The sequence below is a fragment of the Ictidomys tridecemlineatus genome, chromosome 2 (genome assembly GCF_052094955.1).
Source record: "Ictidomys tridecemlineatus isolate mIctTri1 chromosome 2, mIctTri1.hap1, whole genome shotgun sequence".
In the NCBI taxonomy this organism is placed as follows: Eukaryota; Metazoa; Chordata; class Mammalia; order Rodentia; family Sciuridae; genus Ictidomys; species Ictidomys tridecemlineatus.
In genome coordinates, this window is record NC_135478.1 from 80,758,475 (window position 1) to 80,782,046 (window position 23,572).

At 43.7% G+C, this 23,572-nt stretch overlaps 1 protein-coding gene and 1 long non-coding RNA gene across 4 annotated transcripts; one reads left to right on the forward strand and one right to left on the reverse strand.

Annotated features, from left to right (window-relative positions):
* Positions 1 to 2,833: 2,833 nt before the first annotated feature.
* Positions 2,834 to 16,993, reverse strand: Unc119b (unc-119 lipid binding chaperone B). Of its 3 annotated transcripts, XM_013363572.4 has the most exons (6): positions 16,694 to 16,993; positions 13,742 to 13,855; positions 10,535 to 10,609; positions 9,894 to 10,005; positions 9,601 to 9,773; positions 2,834 to 6,547 (listed from the first exon to the last, which is right to left on the reverse strand). In XM_013363572.4, exons 1-6 carry the CDS (start codon positions 16,935 to 16,937, stop codon positions 6,435 to 6,437), a joined length of 831 nt encoding a protein of 276 aa, XP_013219026.2. In that variant the 5' UTR covers positions 16,938 to 16,993; the 3' UTR covers positions 2,834 to 6,434. The 3 variants fall into 3 exon arrangements, with proteins under 3 accessions (XP_013219026.2, XP_005336855.2, XP_077895119.1); XM_005336798.5 differs by lacking the exon at positions 10,535 to 10,609 and having other exon boundaries at positions 16,694 to 16,992; XM_078038993.1 differs by lacking the exons at positions 10,535 to 10,609; positions 13,742 to 13,855.
* On the forward strand, positions 16,344 to 23,572 carry LOC120891295 (uncharacterized). Its single transcript, XR_005735673.2, has 2 exons — positions 16,344 to 16,559; positions 23,430 to 23,572. It is a non-coding gene; the product is annotated as an uncharacterized LOC120891295 (long non-coding RNA).

Here is a 23,572-nt window from a genome sequence, read left to right on the forward strand (position 1 = left end):
ACCTAGGCAACGTCGGAGATCCCACCTCCAAACAGACAAAATGAGAGCAGCCATCGGCTGAAAACCCCATATATATAATACCTTTATTTTATTTATTTTTACTTGATGCTGAGGACCCAACCCAGGGCCTCAAACGTGCTAGGGGAGCCCTCTACCGCTGAGCCACAGCCACAGCCCCTGAAAACCCTTTTCAAAGGACCCATCTCTCCTAAAATCCAGTCCCATGCCCTAACGCGCTAAGCCCTAACCCTACCCACTCACCTCTGAGACGCAGCCCCACAGTTTGCTGGCGGTCTTTGCTTCAGCCACAGAAGGCAGGTAGGCAGCTTTTCTCTTAAGACTCCAGTTTGTTCTTTCGTTGGGCTTTTGCAATCACTGTCCCAAGCCTTTCACCCAAGCTGCCCTGTCCACAGCAGGCCAGTTTTTCTCCGGAGCATACTCTCCATCTATCCGTTTATTCTTGGTGCTTTACATCTGAAATTATCTTTTCATCTCCTCCACTAGTTCCTTGGGCCTCAAGAGGAGCAAAGGTTGTCTTTCTTTGGTGGTTGGTATTTAGGCCCATGAAACGTGGTGGATACGCAGGGAGAGTTCTTTCCCCCAGAGGGGGTGAAGGTGGGGTGTAACTTCTCTGTTCCACTGTCCCATCTCCCACCTGGGGGGCAGAGGTATGAATCTGATCCCTAGGGTCCTTATCAGGACACCTACACTCTGCTCCAGAAACAATAAAGGTGTCACTTGTCCAAGACCAACTGCCCTTGGCACAGTGTCAACCTGACTTTCACAGCCTCCCTGGAGGAAACCACACATCCCCCCAGCTGCCTTTCTTCCCATAACTCAGCCAGGAATCTGACCCCTGCACTGACCCAACATGCCAAAAAGCCCTGTGCTCCACTTCCTAGAGAATAATCAAGCAAAGTCCTTAGTATTTAACATTTTATTTTTAAAAAATGAATTTAAAAAAATGCAAGTCTCCCACTGGGCACTGTGGCATACACCTGTAATCCCAGTGACTCTGGAGGCTAAAGCAGAAGGAAGATCACAAGTTCAAAGCCAGCTTCAGCAACTTAGTGAGGCCCTAACACACTTAAGAGAGTGTTAGGGCCTGTCTCAAAAAGTGTAGGACTGGGGTTGTGGCTCAGTAGTAGGGCCCTTGCCTAGCACACATGAGGTACTGGGTTCGAACCTCAACACCACATAAAAATGAAATAAAGATATTGTGTGCACCTAAAATTTTTTATATTTATTTTTTAGTTGTAATTGGGCACAATACCTTTAATTTTATTGATTTGTATCGAACCCAGGGCCCTGCAGTGCCAGACAAGTGCTCTACTGCTGAGCCACAACCCCAGCCCCCTATTTTTTTTTTTTTTTTTAATACAAAGTGCTGAGGATGTGGTTCAGTGGTTGAGAGCCTCTGGGTTTAGTCCCCAGTGCAAACAAAACAAAACAAAAAAAGTCTCTCAATCCATAGTGCTTTATTTTATTTTTTTTTAATATTGATTTATTTTTTTATTTTATCAGCGGACACAACATCTTTGTTTGTATGTGGTGCTGAGGATCCATAGTGCTTTAAAATCAAACGACTGTCATTGACAAACACTGAGGTTTTCTTTATCTTCCAGTCATCCTACCCACCTAGGCACAAGCCCCAGGGTAGAAGGAAAAAAAAAAACAGGAGAAAAAGGAAAAAAGAATTATGTTTGTGAGCAGAGGGCAACAATTGCTTCAGGTGTCCCCGACCATCTAAACCAAATCCTTAATTATTTATTATTGATAGGAACTGAACCCAGGGTCTTGTGCTGCACATTCTACCCCTGAGCTATGTCCCCAGCCTCTTATTTTAAAATTATATTGGCTGTGACAATAAATATAGATGAGCTTTATATTAAAATATACGAGGGCTGGGGTTGTAGCTCAGTGGTAGAACACTTGCCTAGCACATCTGAGGCACTGGGTTCGAGCCTCAGCACCACATAAAAATAAATAAAAAGAGAGAAAATTTTCTGTTTTCTGCTGGGAGTGGTGGCACAAATCTGTAATCCCAATGACTTGGGAAGCTGAGTCAGGAGGATTGCAAGCTTGAGACCAGCCTACATAACTTAGCAAGACCCTGTCTCAAAATTTAAAAAGACTAGGACTGTAGTTCAGTGGTATAGTACCCATCTTTAAACTCCTAGTAGCAAAAATACACACACACACACACACACACACACACACACACACACACGTTTTCCAATAGAGACAGAATCAGACTGATTACAAGAGGTTGAGACAGGGGGAAAGAACTGCCTTCAAACATGCAGAACTCAAGGTTAAGCTCTGGAGTGGGTGTGATGAAAATATCCTGTATCAAAACTGGTGGGGACAGTAAGACTACCTTTGTCAAAATGCATCATACTATATTCTTTTTTTTAAAAAATATTGCTTTTAGTTGTAATTGGACACAATATCTTTATTTTTATTTATTTTTATGTGGTGCTGAGGATTGAACCCAGGGCTGCACACGTGCTAGGCTAGGGCTCTACTGCTAAGCCACAACCCCAGTCCCCAGACTGTGTTCTTGAGGTGAATTTTACTGTTGAATATACCTGAAAAAGCCTGTCTTTAAAACGTGTATGCAAATTTTCAATTCTCAAAGCACCCTGGAAAACAAAGCAAAATCATTCAACCAAAGCACATACTGTCCCCTATCACTCTAGAAATCAGCTATGCTCACTCAAAGAAAGCCCATGTAATAACCAAGAGAAGAGAAATCTGGAAATCGCCCCTGCCCCACCCCAGCACCCCAGCAATGCCCAGGGCCCAGTCAGGAGATAAGACAGGGTGGAGGTACTCTGAAAATCTTTCTTTAATTATTGTCTCTGTGACAAAATAACATTTTATACAAATAAGTCACCTAGTTTACTTTGGACACAAAAACAATACAAACAGGAATGAGGATCTCGGGTGAAGTGAGGAAGAGGAGGAAGGACAGATCAGGTCATTGACGTTTCTTATATTCTGTGAAAAATAGATTTACAAGGAAAAAAATAGACTTTCACAATTTTAATGACTTTACATGATACTTTGTAAGGGTAAATCCATCTCCATCAGATCCTTATTGTGGCTAGGAGGTTCTGTGACACGGAATGTAATAAGATGGTTCAACGACTAGGCTCCTACACTAGGTATGGCAGCACCTCTTCAACAGGAATCCTGTGCACTGACAAGGATCTATGCGGTCATTCTTAAGACACACTGTTCCCATTCCCAAACAACTACCGATATCATGGTGACATTGGTCACCAGAAGAAAGTGACTTTAGAAAGAAGAAGAAAAAAAAAATACCCTGGGAGTTCACCATGTTGGCAGAACACACTAACTGCAAACTCACTGAGTCTGCACCTTAGACACAATCTATTAATCCAGTCCAGAAATGGGCTCTACTTCCACTGAAAAATTAAGTTGAAGATTACCAATCACTGACGTTTCTATGGTCATTAGCAGACATCTGAAGCCACTGTCCCTAGGTTTCAGAAATCAGGTGTCAAAGCCTCAGGCTCTTCAGGAAGTCCATGCCCCTGGAGAATCTTTTCTCCACAAGACAACTTTGAGCTAACAAAAGAGATGACAGCTTTCTTAAGCCCCAAATTACTTCTAGTTGTACACTTTAGAACATGTAATGAAACCAGAATCTTCCATAGAATCTTCCCAGGAGGGCAACTTAGCCTGAAGTCTGTACAGGAAAGGAGAGGCCCTCTCTAGGGATTCCAAGACAGAGGGACAGGGGACAGAGGGACGAGGCAGAAGCCCTGTCCCAAGTGGGTTGCTGGAGTGAGCTCTCTCCAGGAGCTGCCTCTGATGCCAGCTCTTCACAGAGGGCATGGGCTCCCCTGCATGGAGATTGTTTTGTTCCCTCGTATTATGTCACGTACCAGAAAACCGCTATCAACAGTCCAGATTCCTTAGCACAGCCTCCTGGCTCTACTTCGGACGGGTTCATCTACTCTCAGAGAAAGCATGACTTCCAATTCCCTCCTGGATTCAGGTATAAACGTTTAAATTTGTAATTCATTTCAGTTAACACTCAGAGTGGTAATGCTTCTTGAGATTTCCTGAGCAGCTAGACACAGGACTCCTGAGAGCCCCAGACAGAACTCTGGGCTTTCAGGAGAAGATGGCAAATTCCTGTCCTGCTGGGCACAGGTGAGCACTTGGTCTCAAAATGGTCTCCAGTGAGACTAAGGCAAGCTAAAAGGGAAGGGGATACAGCACTACTCAAGCCAGGGTGCCCATCTTCTCCATCCTCCAGGTACTCTTCCTAGCAAAAACTAACAGGGCAGGTAAGAGAGCCCCTTAGCGCACAGGAGAGTGTCTGCCCTGGGAAACATCTTTTAAGACACACTCTGTTCATCAGAGCTCTGGGCAGCTCCAGAAAGCATATCCTAGTCAATATTTAAATTTCAGGTGGCAGAAACTCTCCCAATTGGGCTTTTGTTACAGAGAGAAGGGAGTGTTCGGAAGCTTGCCAGGAACACACAAATCCCGTTAGAGGAACCACAAATAGAAAGAGAAGGTTAAGACAGTGCTGATGTCTGTCCGCAGGTGAGGAGGAGGGAATGGTGGCGATGCAGCTTTCCCCAGCAGCATATGGGACACAGCCACACTTAAGGCACCTGGATTTGGAAGTGACTCCAGTTCTGAGTTTCACCAATTTGGTGAAGAAGCACCCATGCTGCAGGGCGCAAGATCTCTTCCCTCCCTCAGTGGGTGAATCCAGTGCCAGCACACAGGGTACTCAAGGGCCTCCTCAGTGAGAAAGCTGCCAGTATGGGGTATCGCTGATTCTTCAGCCAGGTACTAAGCACTGGGCCAGGGTTCAAGGCCTCTCATGCTCTAGAAGCCCAACAGGGAGCAAAACTGGCCACAGGGCCTTCTGGGGCAAAGAGCTGGCCCTTCTTTTCCTGGCCCCATGTGGTTTTTTCCTAATCACTGTGGGACGCAGTTCCTATCACAGGTACTCACTTCGATGTCTCACAGTGACTCACTCCACTTGGTCCCTTGCTATTGATACCTTCTATCAATACTAAATGGACCCTACCCACAGCAGAGGGTCATGGAGTCTGAGTTGAGCACCTAGTCACCCACAGAGACAACCATAAGGAGCTAAGGAAGTGGGGGGTCTGTCCAATGAGGGTCTGAGGACACAAGCAGCCCACAGGAAGTGCAAGGAAGCTATTTTGAGAACATATCACTTTGACAGGCTACCCTGGCCTATTGTCACCCTTTCCAAATACCCCAAACAATTCCAACTAGCAGCTTGAAGGATCAGAATACTCATTACTTAAGTCTGACTTGACAGATGGTCCCAGAAACTACTTCATTAGAAAGGCAGCTGGGAAAACCCTAAATAAGAAATCCACAATGAGTTTTGGAGGCAAATCCCCACCCAAAGCAAACCTTCCCGGCTACACTGTGTTGAGAAAACCAACTCTCTCTTTAAAGTAGCTGCTGGTTTGTAATTACCTCATGCTACATGAGCCAGATTAGCCCCGGGAAGCTGATCAATACTATCAGAAGTCTAACCACACATCACATGTGCTGGGAATACCACCAACATTTTGTAAAAACTTCTCTAAAGTGTAAAAATAAAAAATTAAAATAAAAGGAGGCCTGCTCTGGCCTCGAGATACTATGCTCCAGGAGCAAAACTGACACATTTTACTCCAGGAGATATTCAGAATGAAGAGTCAGGAGAGGCAGAGCAAGCTCATCTATCCCAGAAGGAGAAGGCACTGCCAGGCTGAAACCTTGGTCCATCTCCAGGAGGACTGGCTGAAAATCCTGTAGTTGGACAGACAAGCAGGCCTCTCTAAAAAATGGATCCTTCAGTTTGGCAGCATCTCCTGTCCCCAGTGCCCCAGTGCTCAGCACCCCACCTCTCCCCTCTATTGCCTTTCAGGTTTCTTCCAGCTGATTTAGATGACGGGTGAGGGCAGGCTGTGTTGATGGCCTGAAGTGAACAGAAGAAGCCTACCTTTCAGCTACCCCCAGCACCCAGAGACCTCAAGATGGACTGCTAACCCACAGGCCGGCCCAGCCAGAGCCTTCTCACCCACGCACTTGTGCCTGGAGAGACTGAGGTTGTCAGGACAAGCAGCAGACAGCTAGAATTACATGAAAATAAACTTCCTTTTTTATCTGGATTCCAAGAGCCCTATTCTAATCTTACTTTACTATAATGCCTCTGTGACCTAGAGGGAAGGGAAAAAAATTAGGGAAGAAAACACAGCACTGTTTGGCACTTCCCTGGAGCACAGGAAACTGCTACCCCAACCTTGGCTTCCTGGGCCAGGTTCCAGCTGTGTTGACAAAGAGCAGCCTCGATCCCCCCTGTGTGCCAGGACTACATGGCTGCAGTAAAAGCACCTTCCTTGTCCACTCCTTAGCAATTACTGGCCTCCATTATAGGCATAATCAGCCTTGTTGTGCATTATCAGCTTGTTGTCCACAAAGTAGAAACTGTCGGAGCGGGTCTCATACGGGTTTTCAATCATCAGACGAACTGCAAGTCGGGGGGAAAGGAAAAAAGCAGATGTGAGCTTGCCCCACAGTTAAGCACCAAAACTCAGTATCCTCCCCAAATCCACAAGCCAACACTTCTAGAAAATGTGAGTATACTTTGAGAATAACACGGTCAGAACAGAGGGAGCCAGTTCTTGGAGCTGGGGAGACCAGAGAGTCCCCAAACTGAACGTAATTTCTACTTTAACATAAAGAAGCAGTCAACTCCTCAGTTATCCCCAGCCTGGATTCTTCTAGTTAATGCACTGGGAAATGTACTTACCCTCTTGCCAAAAGACCACAGCTACTTATTTATCCAGTGCTTTCTGCTGACCCAAGCAAACCCTGGCTTCTGATCTGCTGCCCACCTCTAGACATTATGGGGCAAATCCAGAAAGCCATGCCTCACTGCGCTCACTTCCTATGGGTACTCCTGACAACTAAAGGAAGCCTATATGTGAATGAGTGTCAGCCTTCCTCAGAGACAGCGAAGGAATCAACTTGCAAGTGAACTAGCCAGAGGTGTGCCTGCCTTGGGATCTAAATTTACACCTTTCACTTGTTCAGACAATTGCCCAGACCTCTTCAACCATACTGATTGGATTTGACCATTGGGCTACTTTGTTTTGTTTGTGTGGTACTAGGGATCGAACCGAGGGCCACACGCAGGCTAGGGAGCACTCTACCATTGAGCCATATCCCTAGCCCTCTTTAACCATACTGGAGAATAAATGCAATTGACAATGACTATCACTGATCAGTTTTATGGTTTGTGGAGGAGGGTTTTGTTACTGGGGATTGAACCAGAAATGTTCTACCACTGATTTAAATTCCCAGTCTTTTTATTTTATTTTGAAACAAGGTCTCTTTAAATTTCCCAGGCTGGCCTCAAACTTATGATCCTCCTCTCTCAGCTTCCCAAGTACTTGGGATTATAAGTACGTGCCACCATGCAAGGCTGATCCATTTTTTGTTTGTTTTAGTGAACTGAACCGAGAAGCACTTTGCCACTGAGCTATATCCCAAGCCCTTTTCTCTTTTTTGCGGGGTGGGGTAGAGATTGGGGATTGAACTCAGGAGCACTTGACCATTAAGCCAGTTCTCCAGCCCTCTTTTGTATTTATTTAGAGACAGGGTCTCGTTGAGTTGCTTAGGGCCTTGCTAAATTGCTGAGGCCAATCTTGAACTTGTGATCCTCATGCCTCACTCTCCTGAGTTGCTGGGATCATAGGCATTGCACCACTGTGCACACCAAGGCTGATCAGTTTTTTTTTTTTTTAAGTTGTCAATGGACTTTTATTTTATTTATTTATATGCAATGCAGAATCAAACCTAGTGCATCATTCATGCTAGCAAGTGCTTTACCACTGAATCACAACCCCGGCACAAGGCTGATCGGTTTTGAATTAGAGATTACATGCCACCTTGAGTCCTCTGGAAGAAATATGATTGCTCACCACAATTTTCAAAAGGTGACACTAATTTTTTGTGTGTGACACTGATTCTTTAAAGTTCTTTGAACTTATCTAGGCCAAAGGTATCTGGTTTACATACTTACTATTATTATTCTAGGGATTTAACACAGGGGTGCTTTACCACTAAGCTATACCCCCAGTCCTTTTTTTATTTTGAAGACAGGGTCTCACTAAGTTGCTTAGGGCCTTGCTAATTTGCTGAGGCTGGCCTTGAACTTGTGATCCTCCTGTCTGAGGCTCCTGAGTCACTGGGATTACAGACATGCACAACCACACCTAGCTACACTCATATTACTGACTTCTAAACTCTTGTGGCTTATTTGGCTTCACAGGTAAAACTTTTAATTCTATCTATACTCTCTTTTTCCTAGTATGGACATACTCCAGCCCAGCTTGGGGAAAGAGACTCAGGAAGAACTAAATGCTATTATAAACACCCTTCCCACATCTCAGCAATCCTTATTTTACCTGGGAACAGTATCATCACACGAGTAAAAGTACCTGATTTTCAGAATATGAAATCTTTAAGGACTTGTGGTTCTGAGAAAACTAGTCAGTGTATGTGGATCCTTCCCCACAATGTAACTAAAGGTCAAAGGCCATCACTATTCACAGGATTCCACTTACATCCACATAATTTTGTGTGTCTGTCTGTCTGTCTAGTACTGGGGACTTAACCCAGAGGTGCTCTACTACTGTGCTACATCGTCATTCCTTCTTCATTTTTTATCTTGAGACAAGTCTCACTAAGTTTCCTAGGTGGGCCTTGAACTTGTGATCCTCCTGCCTTAGCCTCCCCAGTAATTGGGATTACAGAGGTGTGCCACCATGCCCAGCCCACTTATATGTTCTAAAGCTATTTCTCTGAATGACTAGCCAAGGATGCTAATCAGAGATAGCTAAATCTAAGTGTTAGATGCTGACAGAGCCAATTCTTTACCTCTAGTTCAGTTTGTATCTTCCCTTGCCTGGGATATATAAGCAGCTCCCTCTGGTACCTTCCCCAGTTCCTCCTTCATGTAACTGCAGGACTCTTTTTCCTAAAACATGCTTTTATCATCGCCCTTCTTTTGCTCAAAAACCTCCCTGGCTCCCACTGGGTCTATTCTAACAGTTTCTTTATCAACCCTCGAATTTTGGAGAATAAGAAAGAAGTGTCCTCAAGCCTTTGATTCTCTTTAGCCTGCAGTTTCACATCTGGCTCTGATTACAGAAAAAGTAAAGGATCAATGACTAGGACGCCATGGAAGCCATAACCAACAGTGAAGAGGAAAGTTGTTGTATCTAATTGGAGTCCCAGTGATGGGCACCTTAGTAACCCTTAGTCACTCTCTTTCCCACACAGGCCTAAAAAGGATGGCCTATAATATTACAACCTTTGTTGCTCCACAAGCAGAGTCAGAATTTGACACAAAAGACAGGAGCAGTAGGAAATTAGAAACCTGAGATCAGGTTTACATACATCATGTCACCACTGCCCTTCACTACAAAACAAGTCTACTGGACCAGATGGGGTTTTCAAGGTTCATTTCTTGCAGCCCTTAGAATCCAAATGCTTTAAGAGTCAGGGAATACTTACTGACGTCCTCTGAAAGCTGGGGAAATTCATAGATATGTTCACAAGTGTTCCTACTGCTGGGAATGCAGAAGCCAAAATCAAAGTCAAAGTTCTTCAGTAAGCGTTCTCGGAAATAGTGCCGTTCTATCATACGGAAGTTTGACACAGGTTTGTCTCCCACTGTGAACTCCACCCTGCAAAATAAATCTCTGTGAGTCCCACTTTGCCTCCTCCCTCCTCTAAAGAAGAGAGCCAAGAACATTCTTCCCTGGGATTAGCAGAATGTTCTTCCTTCAGGAAACAACGGTACTCACGTGGCGCCGACTGTCCGGAGGCGGAGAAATGCTGGTGTGAACTGATATCGAACAAAGCGTCCTGCAGTGATGTCCACATCTCCACCTTCCTCCTCCTCATCTTCCTCCTGGTCTGAAAGAACACACAGAATCTTGAGTGCACTCCCTGGGCCCCACAAGCCCACAAAGCACAACAACCAGCTAACACACTAACACTGACTGCACACTTGCTGAAAGCTGAGTCCTACAGTGACTCTTCACAGCAGCTCTCTAAGGTGCTACTGTTTCCATTTCACACAAGGAAGCTCAAGTTAAGAGAGAATAAGGAATATTTCAAAGTCCCCAAATAGTAAATAGAGGGAGCAGGGATTTGATTCCAGGTCCATATGACTATTCTTAAATACTAAGCTCTTTGTGTTTAATTTAGAGGCTTGAGCCATATCCTGAGAATAAACACAGGCTGGGTACTAGGCCCCTGATACAGGCTATATTATGCACCCAGGTCTGCTGTTGACCAAGTTAAACTTCTAGTCACTAACCAAAAGGATAATACTGCAAAAGATGAAAATAGATTAGATTTCCTTTAAACAATACAAACATTTCTGACAGGCAGCAAAGACAAACCACTACAAATAATTGTTATTTGAATGGAAGACACTGACCTACAGCCTTGAGGTACTGCACTTCCTTGGACTGATGTCTACTCCAGGCCATTCCAGACCCAACCCTCTGACCACCTAGGAAAGGGTGAAGCATATGGGCAATGAACCAATGTGTGAGACCTCACAAAGTTAATGCTGGTCTCTGGCCTAGTACATTCCTGAAGAGAAGATTTGTAAAACAAATTGTAGAATAAGGAGTTAGTGCCTCCAGTGTCCAGTAAGGATATTTTCTCCAGTCTACATTGACCTTGGGTTCTTTTAGCATCAAATATCTCTTGTGACATCCCGAGAGCACTGAGCAACCAGGCTGAGCAGGAGTTCGTGTCTAGGGTAAGAACCCTGGCTGTTCTTATATGATTCAAAGAGTCAAGCCAAATCTCAGGGATTCAAATTCATCAGAACAAGTGTTACAGGAAAGCCCTGATTCAGTATGAGGATATTCTAAGTGAATCAAGATTCTTAAATGTAAAGACTAGGGAGGTTGGAAATCCAGATACTTTGCAACTCATCTTTTTTTTTTTTTTGGACCAGGAATTGAACTCAGGGACACTCGACCACTGAGCCACATCCCCAGCCCTATTTTGTATTTTATTTAGAGTCAGGGTCTTACAGAGTTGCTTAGCACCTTGCTGTTGCTGATGCTGGCTTTGCACTCACACTTCTCCTGTCTCAGCCTCCCCAGCTGCTGGGATTATAGGTGTGCACCCGGCTGCAATTCACCTTTTTGAGACAATTGAGTTTTGTATGGAAATGACTACTCTGAGCCCCATCTAATCCAGATCCACACACCTGCAATAATCCTGGGATTCCTGAAATGTCCTAAGTATTGGGACATGTGCCTTAGGGATGACAACACCACAGACTCAGGAAGATAGAATTTATAAGTCTGAACTTTCAGTTGCCCTGGTCAGCATTAGATTCTGATAGGAGTGAGCCAGGGTTCAATTTGCAAGGGAACTAGCCAGAGGTGTGCCTACCTTGGGGATCTAAATTTACACTTTCCATTCATTCAGACAATTGTCCAGACTTCTTTAACCATACTGATTGGATTTGGCCATTGGGCTACAGTTTTTTTTGTTGTTGTTGTTGTTTTTTGTGATACTGTGGATGGAACCAAAGGCCTCATATATGCTAGGCAAGCACTCTACTACTGAGCCACATCCCCAGCCTTCTTTAACCATACTGGAGAATAAATGCAATTAACAGTGACTACCACTGATCAGTTTTTGTTGTTGTTGTTACTGGGGATTGAACCAGGAATGCTCTACCATTGATATAAATCCCCAGTCCTTTTTACTTTATTTTGATTCAAGATCTCTTTAAGTTTCTCAGGCTGGCCTCAAACTTGTGGCTTTGTAACCAATCCAAGCTGAGACTTTCTCAGGAAAATCTTATTTTTTTTTCCCCAGTGCTGGGGATCAAACCTAGGGCCTCCTCTATACTTGGCAAACACTCTATCATGAGATCAGGTGACTGGAAAATCACCCTAGGAAAGTCTCTTGACTCTGGGATACTAATATTTGCCTTACTAAGTTCAAAGTTTCTTTCAACTAGCAAATCAATCAAATGAGAAAAACCTTGCAAAACAAGTTATAATTACAGATCATGGTTGATACTATATAGTATGTGTGACCATGTTCTAATAAACAACAAACTCCAGAGGGCGCTAAATCTCCAGTAACGTGCTCTGAGGCTTACGTGGTCCCCTGACCAGAAATGAATCACCCTAGAACTGCATCACAAGCACAGGAAAGGTTTATTGAAGGCTAATTTAAAGAATCTCAAGTGGATGAATTCATGGGTCTGTTCTTTCAAAAAATGATGAAGATTAAAACCCAAACAAAGATTGCTAATGGCAGGATATGGGGGAGAAGTGGCAGGTGCTACATCTGTCTATGAAGGTGGCATGCAGACAGAGATGAGAAAAACAAGGCCTTCAAAAAGAAATAAAAAGAGGAGCAGAGGAAACTCAAGCAGCTAAAAGCAGGAGCCTCTGGCCATGGATAGAATGAAGAAATACAGCAAAAGTAAGCTGTTCCTTGTGCCTGAGGTGATGACCCTTGGTTTCTTCCTATTTAAACATCTGGATTCTCTTCCATAACATCTTTTGCCACCTATTGCTAGGATGAAGTGTTATCTTAGAACTTGTTGTAAATTTAAGAATAAACTTGTGTTTAAAAAAAGTCTCGCCGGGTGTGGTAGCAAATTCCTGAAATCCCAGCTACTCAGGAGGCTGAAGCAGAAGGATCACAAGTTCAAGGCCAGCCTCAGCAACTTAGTGAGGTCCTCTCAGTGAGACTCTGTCTCAAAATTTAAAATTTTTTTTAAAGGCTGGGGTGTGTCTCAGTGTTAAGCACCCGAATCCAATCCCTGGTTTTATATATATCTCGAGCATAGTAGTATAAGTCTGTAATCCCAGCCACTTGGGAGGCTGAAGCAGAAGAATCACAAATTCAAGGCAAGCCTCAGCAACTTAGCAAATTACTGTCTCAAAATAAAAATAAAAAAGAGTTAGTGGTGTAGCTCAGTTGTAGAGCACCAGGTTCGATCCCCAAAATCACACATACACACAAATCCAAGGGCTGGGGGAATACCTCAGCAGTAAAGTACTTGCAAAGTGTGTGTGATGCAAGGTTTTGATTCCTAGCATCAGCACCAAAAAGAAAAGGCGGAAAAAAATCCAAATGAGAAATTCCTGAGAAATGCAAGGTACTATTTATAAAGACAAATGAGAAGACCGGGGTGAAACTGCCTTGTGGTCTAGACTGGAATCCTCAGTATCCTCCTTCAAGGGGCCTCAAGGTTCAATGAATTTTCCTGATTAGAGTTTAATTTCAAGGATTTCTTTCCTAATCAGAAGTGATATAATGAAAGAGTACAGGACCTTAGTAAAGTGTCCCAGAAAATTCTGGGTCTCAGATCCTTTTCTATAAAATAGGGATAGTAAGAACTCCTCACAGAGGCGTGAGGACTAGATAAGGTGATGTACAGAAAAATGTGGCAGTGACCAAGAGTTGATACTCAGACATCAGCCTCTTAATGCAGCTTCAACTGACATGCCTGAAGAGGTTCCAAAAGTGGAACACTGGAGTCCAAAGCACAGGAAGCAAAGGCACACAAATATTCAACTTTTCAAATTTCTGTTCAAACTTCTGTTTCAAACTTTTCTTCAAACTGTCAAGGGATCCCTACAATTTTGAAGCCTACCTGAAACGCAAGGTTTGGCAATTTCAAAAAGCACTGTCCCCGTCTCCAAATCTCGAATTTTGAAGCGAGTGAAATCAATACTGTAGATGTTGTCTTCAGGTTTACACAAGTAATCTAAAAAATGAGAAAGAGACCAATGCTATTAAATAATCATCCAAAACTACCACTTATTTCACATGTTTTGAAGCAAACCAGGGATTTTTTTTTTTTTTTTTTTTGTACCGGGATTAACTCAGGGGCACTCAGGGGCGTGACCACTGAGCCTATTTCCAGCCCTATATTGTATTTTATTTAGAGACAGGGTCTCATTGAGTTGCTTAGCAACTTGCCTTTGCTAAGGCTGGCTTTGAACTCCAGATCCTCCTGCCTCAGCCTCCCCAGCCACTGGGATTACAGGCGTACACCATTGTACTTAGCTTAAACTCAGGGATTTTTTCCTACGTAATTTACTTAAAATACTTCCCCAAACATCCTCTTGTATTATCATAAGCAAAAGTTGTATGGACAGAATCAGGAGACCCAATAAAAAAAGAGGACTCAGTTTGGATGAAACTTCTAGGAACAGGGATAGAAAGAATGGTTTTCTTTGGAAACACCTATAACTCTGCCATATCTATCAGCTTGGATACCACAACATTAGAAAAGATTTTTTTAGAAACCATTTTTAGAAAAAAATTTGACAATATTTATACTGCTTTAACAGACAATACAATGCATGTTTGCCAACCATGAGTGTAAGAAGGCAGGGATCAGTAAACTTTCCCGTAAAAGGACACATTATAAATAATTTAGGGTTTATGTTCACATGGACTCTGCCATAACTACTCAACTCTGTACAAAAACATCTATGGACAATAAGCAAATGAAGGAGTATGCATCTATTAAAACTGTACCTATGAATACTGACAAATTTTATATAAGTTTATGTCACTATATTTTAAAAATATATTTCAACCACTTTAAAAATGTAAAAATTGTTCTCAATTCGTAGACTACACAACATCACACAGTAGGCTATACATACATACAACAGAGTAGGATAAATTGGCAATGACAGCATTAGTCAAAGTGAAGCATAGCCTACAATGACCTGAGGATTTAACCAAGAGTTTTGGTCATAGAAAATTTCATTGATTTGTTTCTACAACTCCTAACAGCATCTTCTCTGCGACTCATTTCAACTCATTACGACTTTATTGTAGATTGCTTGTTATTGTTTCACATTTAATAAGCTGTCTCCAGTAGAATGCAAACTTGAGAGCCACTGATGATTCTCAACTCCCAAACAGGCTGACATTGGTTCTGTACTTTTAGGGGGTACTCAATAAATAACTTGCAAGACAGAACAGATGAGACTCTAAGAAGAGGAACAGAATTCAGAGGTCACCAAGCTCTGACCTGTGACTTTCTCCAAGGAGCAGTAGACACAGGTTTTTGGGCAATGACACCAAAATTCCCAAGCCCCCAAATGGGACCTGTGTGCCCAGTGAATACTGCTTAGGGCCAGGCATTAGAATGACCAAAGTCACCTTTGGTGTCAGGAGCAAATGTGAGGTTAAAGTGATCAGGTGCTGAGCATTTCTGTACTTTTAAAGCCTCAAATGAAGACTTAGAACAAAAGCAGCTTTTCATTGTTTAAATGAAACCAAACAGCCATACTGTAGAGGCATGTAAAGGACAGTTCCAACTCCAACTGTGATAGAAAATGGGGACATCAAAATACCCAAGTTAAAACTATTTAGGGAGTAGAGGATTTCCTTTCATAAGGGATCAAGACCACCTTCTCCAAACTCCCATTCCCAAAACACTGGAGCTCCAGTAGCAACCTGAGGTACTCCTGAGCAGCCCTGAGCTGACCACAGCAATTCAGTGACTACCAGGGCATCCTTCCTGGCAGCAAGGTTACAAGTCTGCTGCGGTGGGGCGGGTGCCGTCGTGGTGGACAGGGCAAATGAGGCCTAACCTGGTGACTGTAAACTCCTGGGGGAAACAACAGCAAGGGAAAAGGTGTCAAGTCATAGCTTGGCTTGACAGAGGTGGAGGGAGAGAGGGACAATTCTATTTCTTCCCACTCTTTCTTATACAAATGAAAATACCTTATGCAAAAAAATTTTTTTTGAATTCTGAAATCTTGACAATTCTTAATTCACTGGAAAAAAAAATATCAAGATTAAGATTAACGGGGCTGGAGTTGTGGCTCAGCGACAGAGTGATCTCCTTGCATGTACGAGGCCCTGGGTTCAAGCCTCAGCACCACATAAAAAATAAATAAAAGTATTGTGTCCAACTACAACTAAAAAAAATAATTTTGTTTTTAAAAAAGAGTAAGATTCACATATAGGAATCTGCACATATACTGAAACTTTATTTTTCTGTGGCAGTTTTTAAATTTATATGAAATGCCAAGGAAAAGCCTACCTGCACACAAAGGGGAACGCTTGGGACCTAGAGGAGAAGGGGGGCCACGACAGGCTGGAATGGGGGAAGGGCTGTCAGGGGGCTGGAGAAGAGGGGCAGGAGGAGAAAGCAGGTAGGGACTCTGGCCTGGCAGAGGACTGAGGAAGCTGGGGGGGGGGGGGTAGACTCATTGCGGGGGAGGGGGGCGGGCTAGGCGGGAATTTCGCTGATGCTGCGGGGTTCCAGGCAAAGGGGACCTCCGCACCTCCGCCCTGGTCGGATAAGAAGGAGCAGCTGAGAAGGAGCGGATAGCTGAACGAAGACCCTTCCTCAACCAGGACAACCCAGGGGGCAGCCTGGTGGCGCTGGACTCGGCCAGACGCGATGAAGCTCAAGGAGAGCCCTTTTCCACCAGGTCTAGGTGAGCGCGGCCAGGGCAGAGGGGAGCGCGGCCTGCATGGCTGTCCGGGCCTGGGCGGACCCCCGCGCGGGCCAAGAGGACCAACCCGCCGGGGGCCCGTCGCGCGAGGAGGGCGAGGCCCTCGCGACACTCACTTTCAGTGACCCGGCTGAGGCGCAAGACGTGCTCAGGGCGGATGGTGTCCAGGGCCAGTAGCTCCTGCTCCGTGACTGCTGCCCCGATGCCGTCGTCGGCCGCGTGGGGGGCCGCCTGCCGCCGCGCTTTGAGCCGGTTCAGGACGCCACCGCCCGATTTCTTCTTCTCCTCCTTGCCAGCCACCAGCCCCCCGGGCCCCGCAGCCGACCCCGCGGCCATAGCCTTGGGGTTCGACCCGTTCATCGCTCCACAGCCAAGATGGCCGCCGCTTCCACAGCGCCGTAACTATGGAGAGCGGGGGCGGGGCCAGGCGGCACCTGGGGGCGGGGCCCTGGAGGCGGGGTCTGCGGGGAGCAGTGAAGACTCTCCAACTTTGGTCCTGTCCGGCGGTGGGTGGGGCCTTAGAACTCCCACACACTCTTTCAGGTCCCCAGTCTTCCCAGATGTTTTATATATATATGTGTGTGCATATATAATTTTTGTATATATGTATACACATATATATTACAAGTGAATTTCTGTCTTAGAAACTGTAGATAAAGCATCTTGAGAAAATGTTAATGTTTTTAGTATTGAGTGTAAGTTAAAATGGCGTTTGCTGTGCAAAGAGGCAGCTTCAAGACAAGCTTTCTAACTAGATTGCCATGCCAATCCCTGCTGTGCCTGACCTTGAGCGAGACTGCAGGAACTATAAAGATGAGGGAGTGGATATGCCTTATCATTGTATTCTTGGCAATTAAGCAAATGCCTGACACATGGTAGGTGCACAACGATTGAATAAATGAGTGAAAGCCTGAAGAGTGTCTCACAACACTGTCCATGAAGGAGTCCTCACTTTGTCAAGAAAGACTGTGGCATACTTCCTCTGACAGGCGGGGAAACTCGGAACTAGAAGATAACTGCCTGGCATCGGCTGTAACAGGTGCAACAAAAGTGATACCAGAGCACCCAGAAGTGGTTTATTCTGTCGGGTTGGTGGGGGGGGAGGAGGTGGGTGTCAGGGAAAGGCCTCACAGAGGTGACATTTCTGAGCCTAGGCAGTTAACCACTATTTCATTAGTGGAGGAAGTGGGTAGGAGAGGCTGCCTTCTTATACCCCACGTGGTTCCTTTTCTCAAAACTCTGGATGTACAGGAGGCCTGGACTTGACTCATGTGAAGTGTCTACTAGCCAAACTTGGGCCAGAGTGAAATCCCAATCCTCTGCCAATGACTGGCTTCTAGACCTGACTTACACCGGGATTTGCTGGGTCCCTCTCACTTGATGTAAGGGGCTTGGGAGGGGCTGCCAGGACTCACCTAGTTCCTGGACAAAGTCCAAACCTGACCCCCCTCCCCAGCTGCCCAGTTTAGTGAGACAGTATGTGGCCAACTTCCTAACTTTTGAGAAATTAGCATCAGGTGACACTTACCAAACCCTTCTAGATTTTAATAAATATATGAGAAATTAAAACCTTTTCTTTTGTAAATAACTCTTTTTAAACCACTCAACAGTGAGTGGCTACTGAAGAGTTTCCAGAACTTTTAATATGCTATTTGATTGTGAATTGCCAAGAGGGTGGTTTAGCATGCGGTCATTCCCCACAAGCTCACATTTATTTCAGAGCACCAAAACCACAATTACCTGGATCCCAGTTTTTTTCTTTCTAGGGATCATGACAAAAGTACTAAGTCCTTCACCTACAAGTCCAATCCAGGAATTTTGCCTAAGTGTATACAAAAGATGTTTACTGCAGGATTATTTGTTACATTGACAAATTACAAAAGTGGAGCCTATGTTATACAGCTGTTAAAAAGAATGAGACTGATGGGAAGATCTCAGAGATACTGAGAGAAAAGCAAGGCACAGAATCTATTCCTTTAAAATAAAAAGCATGTGAATATGTAGATGTATTTGTAATTGTAAAGGAAGAGGTCTGGATATACATTAAAATGTCAACTTTGATTACCTTTAGGGAGGAGAATACTGGAAGGAACTAAAGAGAATATATTTCCTTTTTACACTATTTAGAGCTACTTCTGTACTTTTTTTATCACAAGCATATGCTCATGGGCTGCTTGTGTAGTTCTTAAAAATGAGAAAGTATCTTAGGTTCTGTATCTAGAAGGCAGACTTTACATCAAAGTAGAATATTTTCTCTTAAAATTTAAAGGCAACCTCAAGGCTGGGGGTGTAGCTCAGAGATAGAGTGCTTGCACAGCATATACAAGGCGATCCTGGGTTTGATCACCAGCACTGCAGGAAGGGAAGGGGGGGGAAAAACTTCAACTGAAAAAAAACACAAAAAACAAAATACTGTCATATGAGGGAGTTGAGGCCTATACTCTCTCTGGTGACTATGACTATGAAGTATGATTAGAAGGATTACAGTATGTATTTAGAATAGAAAGCATACCAAAAAAAAAAAAAAGGTAAAATTGGCTGCCATCCAAGGAGTTGAATGCAGGAAGCTCTCAGGAATGTAAGATCATTCAGAGATGGTCTAGTAATTGACAGACAATATAATCTCTAACAAAATAGTCTGCCCTGAGTCCCTGGTAATTGTTAACCTTCATACCAAGAAGGTCGGGAAAGCATTAAAATCTGCATATGATGTGTATCCAGGCAGACTTCAAGGGGTTTGTGCTGTGAGACCTAAAGTTCTGATAAAATTTTCTAAAACAAAACCGTATCAGCAGGGTCTATGGTGGTTCCATGTGTGCTATGTGTGTTAGTGACAAGTGTGTCTTGACAAGTGTGTTATTGAGGAGCAGAAAATTATTGTGAAGTGTTGAAGGCACAGCAAAGTCAGAAAGTGAAATTTTAAAAATGAAGCTTCTTTGAGTAATAAAAGATCAAAAGGCTAAAAAACACACAACACACACAAAAGAAAAAAAAATTTTCACTTTTTAAAGGGGTAGGAAAAATTAAGAGCTGTTATTGCTTAATTTACCTTTCTTCACCAAATCTTCCTAAGATACGTAAAAAGGCTCTATTTAGTCGTGTGTGGTAGTGCACACCTATAATTCTAGCTGACAGGGAGGCTGAAGCAGGAGGATGGCAAGTTGGAGGCCACCCTGGGCAACTTAGCAAGACTGTCTGAAATAAAAAAGGATAGGGATGTAGTTCAGTGGTACAGTGCCCCTGGTTCAGTTCTCCAGCACTACAAAAATACTCTTTAATTTTTTTTTTTTAATTACATATACCAACAGTCTGGGGAAAAAAGGAAAATAGAACATTACTGCATTAAATAGTAACACCAAGGTTTTCCAGGGCTGGACACAGGAAACCTGAAGCAGTAGGCTGGCCTCCCTTTCACCCCAAATTGGTCCTCTGTCTGAGTCCCTCCAGCCACCATAAAAGGTGTGACAGTCGCTATTTTCCAGGACAGTCCCAGGGTAGCTAGGCAGTCTGCCTCGAATCAGGCCATGCAGGTGGGGCCAGAGATGGTGCAGCCAAGGTAAGCAAGACATCCACAGGGCTTTTCTCTTTGGAGACTGAGAAGTGAAGTCCTTTCTGCTGCCTCCCTAAAAGTGGCATGTATCAAATCAGCAAGTCATGGCTGGGATAGCAGGCACACCTTGTGGTCTGGGACTGAAAGCTAGTAATTTCCCCAATACCCAAATCACTTCACTCCCTGGATAAGGACTGTTTTTTAAAAAGCACTAATTTGGCAACATATACCTATGGTTCCAGCTACTCAAGAGGGCTGAGATAGGAATTCAGAAGTTTGAGGCCAGCCTGGACACCTTAGCAAGAGCCTATCTCAAAATACAATTTAAAAGCTGGGTGCGGTGGTACATGCCTATAATCCCAGTAGCTTGGGAGGCTGAGAGAGGAGGACTGGGAGTTCAATGTCAGCCCCAGCAATTTAGTGAGACCTTGTCTCTAAATAAAATACAAAAAGGGGGGCTAGAGATGTGGTTCAGTGGTTAAGTGCCCCTGAGTTCAATCTCTAGTTCCAAAAAAAAAAAGGCTGGAGATATACTAGAGCACTTGCCTAGCATGTGCAAGGCCAGTATCACTCTCTCTCTCTCTCTCTCTCTCTCACACACACACACACACACACACACACACAAAAAAAAAAAACCTTTAAAAAGGGCACTAATTTATTATTTATATCCCACCTGTTCCGAGAAAAAATTTCTAGCATATTCCAAAGTCGTATAGTAAAATATTGGGGAATAAAAATTCATATAGCCTTGTTAAGTGGAATACTTTCAAATTTTTAAATGCATGTATTGTTTGACCTAGTAATTCCTTTAAGGAATTCTAAAGAAACACACATGTGCACAAAGATGCAAGTATGAGATGTTCACCACAGCAATTTGTACTAACAAAAAAATGAGCACTCTTTTAATGTTCAACAATAGGGAAATGGTAACGTAAATTACAATCTAACCATAAAATACTGTGCAGTCCTTTAAAGATAATCTCTATGTACCAACCTATCTATATGTATAAATTCTCTAAGACATATTAAGTCTTATGGTTATGTATAGCATAATGCCGTTTGTTTAAAAACACTATATGTACATGTATATGTAAATACGTAGAAAATGAGATACATATCACCTGCATTATCTTCGTAAGGACTAGAGGAGTAAAGATAAAAAGGATTTTCACAATTTATATCCCATATAATTTTTAAAAAATATTTATGTACATATTACAAATATATTATTATTGTATATAGTTTTGTATCACTAAGTCTTAAAAGGTTACTGTCTTTTTGTGAAGACAAATATAATAAACCCCTTCATCGGTTATCAACATCTACACTAAGCCTTGGAAAGTTCCTTTTAAAGGGTATATCATGCTGGGCATGGTGTGTATACCTCTCATCTAGCAACTAGGGAGGCCGAGGCAAGAAGATCTCAAGTTGGAAGTCAGTCTTGGCAACTGAGGTCCTAAGCAACTTAGCAAGACCTTGTCTCAAAATAAAAAATAACAAGGGCTGGGCATGTAGCCCAGAGGTAAAGCACCCCTGGGTTCAATCCCCAGTATCAAAAAACAAAAAATTTTAAAAATCATGGCACAGGAATACAGGTTTGGGGGTCAGACAGGGTCAGATTCTGGTCCTTGCTTTGGCCACTTAGCAGCTATGTGACTTTGGGCAGGTGATCTCTGAGCCAGTTTTCTCATTTTAAGTCAGGCTAGTCGTTACCTTTCCTAGGGTTGTTGTATACTATGCTGAGGCCAGTGTATCTAGTGAACAATCACTATGGCAATATCTGTAAGTGACCTCTTTTTCCAGGACCCTTCTGCAGGCACCCTGGGCAGGAAGAAACCTCAGAGCTAGATGGGAGAGTACTATCAAGTCAGGGCTGAGGAGGCAAGTTGGGGACCGACTTGAGGAAGCAACAGAGATTCAAGTGGGAGCAGTGAGGAAGCCCAGAACATCAACTCTTTAATATCAGGCCTGAGCCAAAAAGCAAGTGGGGTTACTTTTTATTAATGTTAAGTAGTTAGGAACAAACAAAACGAAGACTCTTGAACTTGCTAGTTCTAGTCCTCTGTGCTCCACCCTCTTTTCCGACCCCTCACTGCTACAGCAAGCTTTCCAGTAAATGTTGGAAAATCCCAACTCTCTTCCTCCATGGGGGATGTGGGGGTATTAAATCTGGAGAAAGGTTTAACACACCGGCTCCAGCCAACCGGGAGCCTGATTTCCTTAGTAAGATTAAGATCTGGACCCATGGAGTGGTCCAACCCAACCCCCCCCTCCGCACTTGGCCCAGGGATCTTCTGTCAGACAATTTCCCTCCCTGCAACTCCCTAGAGCAGGGCTTCTTCAAGTCTCTTCCCCATTTGGCAACTTGTGCAAAGCTACCTGAAATAGCAACAGTTTAAGTCTTAATTAGTAAAGAACTCCAGCTACACAGGTGGACTCAACCTAAGAAAGACACTCTGTGGGCCTTGTGGCTTATTCAGGCCCTGGAAAGACTCCATCATTCTTGGATCGAGCAATGAATTCTGTCTTTCAAGGGATAACTGAGGGAGGTAGACCAGCATTCCCACCCCACCCCCAATCCTGAAATATAGCCAGCCAGTAGGGTCTAGAGCCATGTCACATAGCATCCTGAGGAAGTGGGAAGCAGTGCAGAGTAATTATTAAGAGCAAGAGACTTGACTTAAAATTCCAGCTCTGCCTTTGCTGGCTGTATAGCCCTGGGCAAGTCACTCACCTCTTAAAAAAGTAATATCAACTGGTTTGCAGAAGACTCCACAGATACGAAGAATAAACAGGTAACGTCTGTAAAGTGTTCGGCACTGTGCCTGGCCCATTTCAAGGGTTCACTACAGGAGAGTTATAATTATTTTTACAGCCTAGAATGAGCATGGGCTTTCATAGCAAATAAACTAGTTTTGAACCCTGGCTTGATTGTTTACTGACCAGCCTGGGGCAAATTACTAAACTTTTTTGAGCTTCATATTCTGTAGATATAAAACGTGGCTTATAAATTACAGGGAAAAAAATTCTTCCTGCCTGCATTCTGCATTCCCGATGTATACTAAAACACTGCCAACACACCAGAAAAGGGGATGAAGAGAAAAGTATCCCGTGGCTTAGCTCATCCAGAGGCTAAGGGAACAATAAAGGAGGCAGCTATGGGCCTGTTATGCCTTGGGATTGGGATGGTAAGGGGCTGGCTGGTGTTTCAGTGGAAGTAGGAACAAAATAATTTTTATTTTTCCTGGTTGAAATGACCAGGCAAGGTTTTACATATCATTCTCTTTAACCATACATCCCAGAAAGAAGAAAAGCAAAAGATACCTGACTACACGGACAACAGCTCCCAGCCTCACCACAGACGTCTTCACAGCCAGTGAAGCCCCCAGGCCTCCTTTTTCCCATCACATCGCTTCTTTGCAATAAAGCTCAAATTCAACCCCGA

Excerpts from the sequence above, each read along its gene's own strand:
- Unc119b (XM_013363572.4), bottom strand. The coding sequence starts at position 16,937 with ATGAACGGGTCGAACCCCAAGGCTATGGCCGCGGGGTCGGCTGCGGGG. Across the intron at positions 13,856-16,693 it reads CCTCAGCCGGGTCACTGAAA|ATTACTTGTGTAAACCTGAA; the intron begins GTGAGTGTCGCG and ends CTCATTTTTTAG. Across the intron at positions 10,610-13,741 it reads TGCCAAACCTTGCGTTTCAG|GTGGTCAGAGGGTTGGGTCT; the intron begins GTAGGCTTCAAA and ends ACCCTTTCCTAG.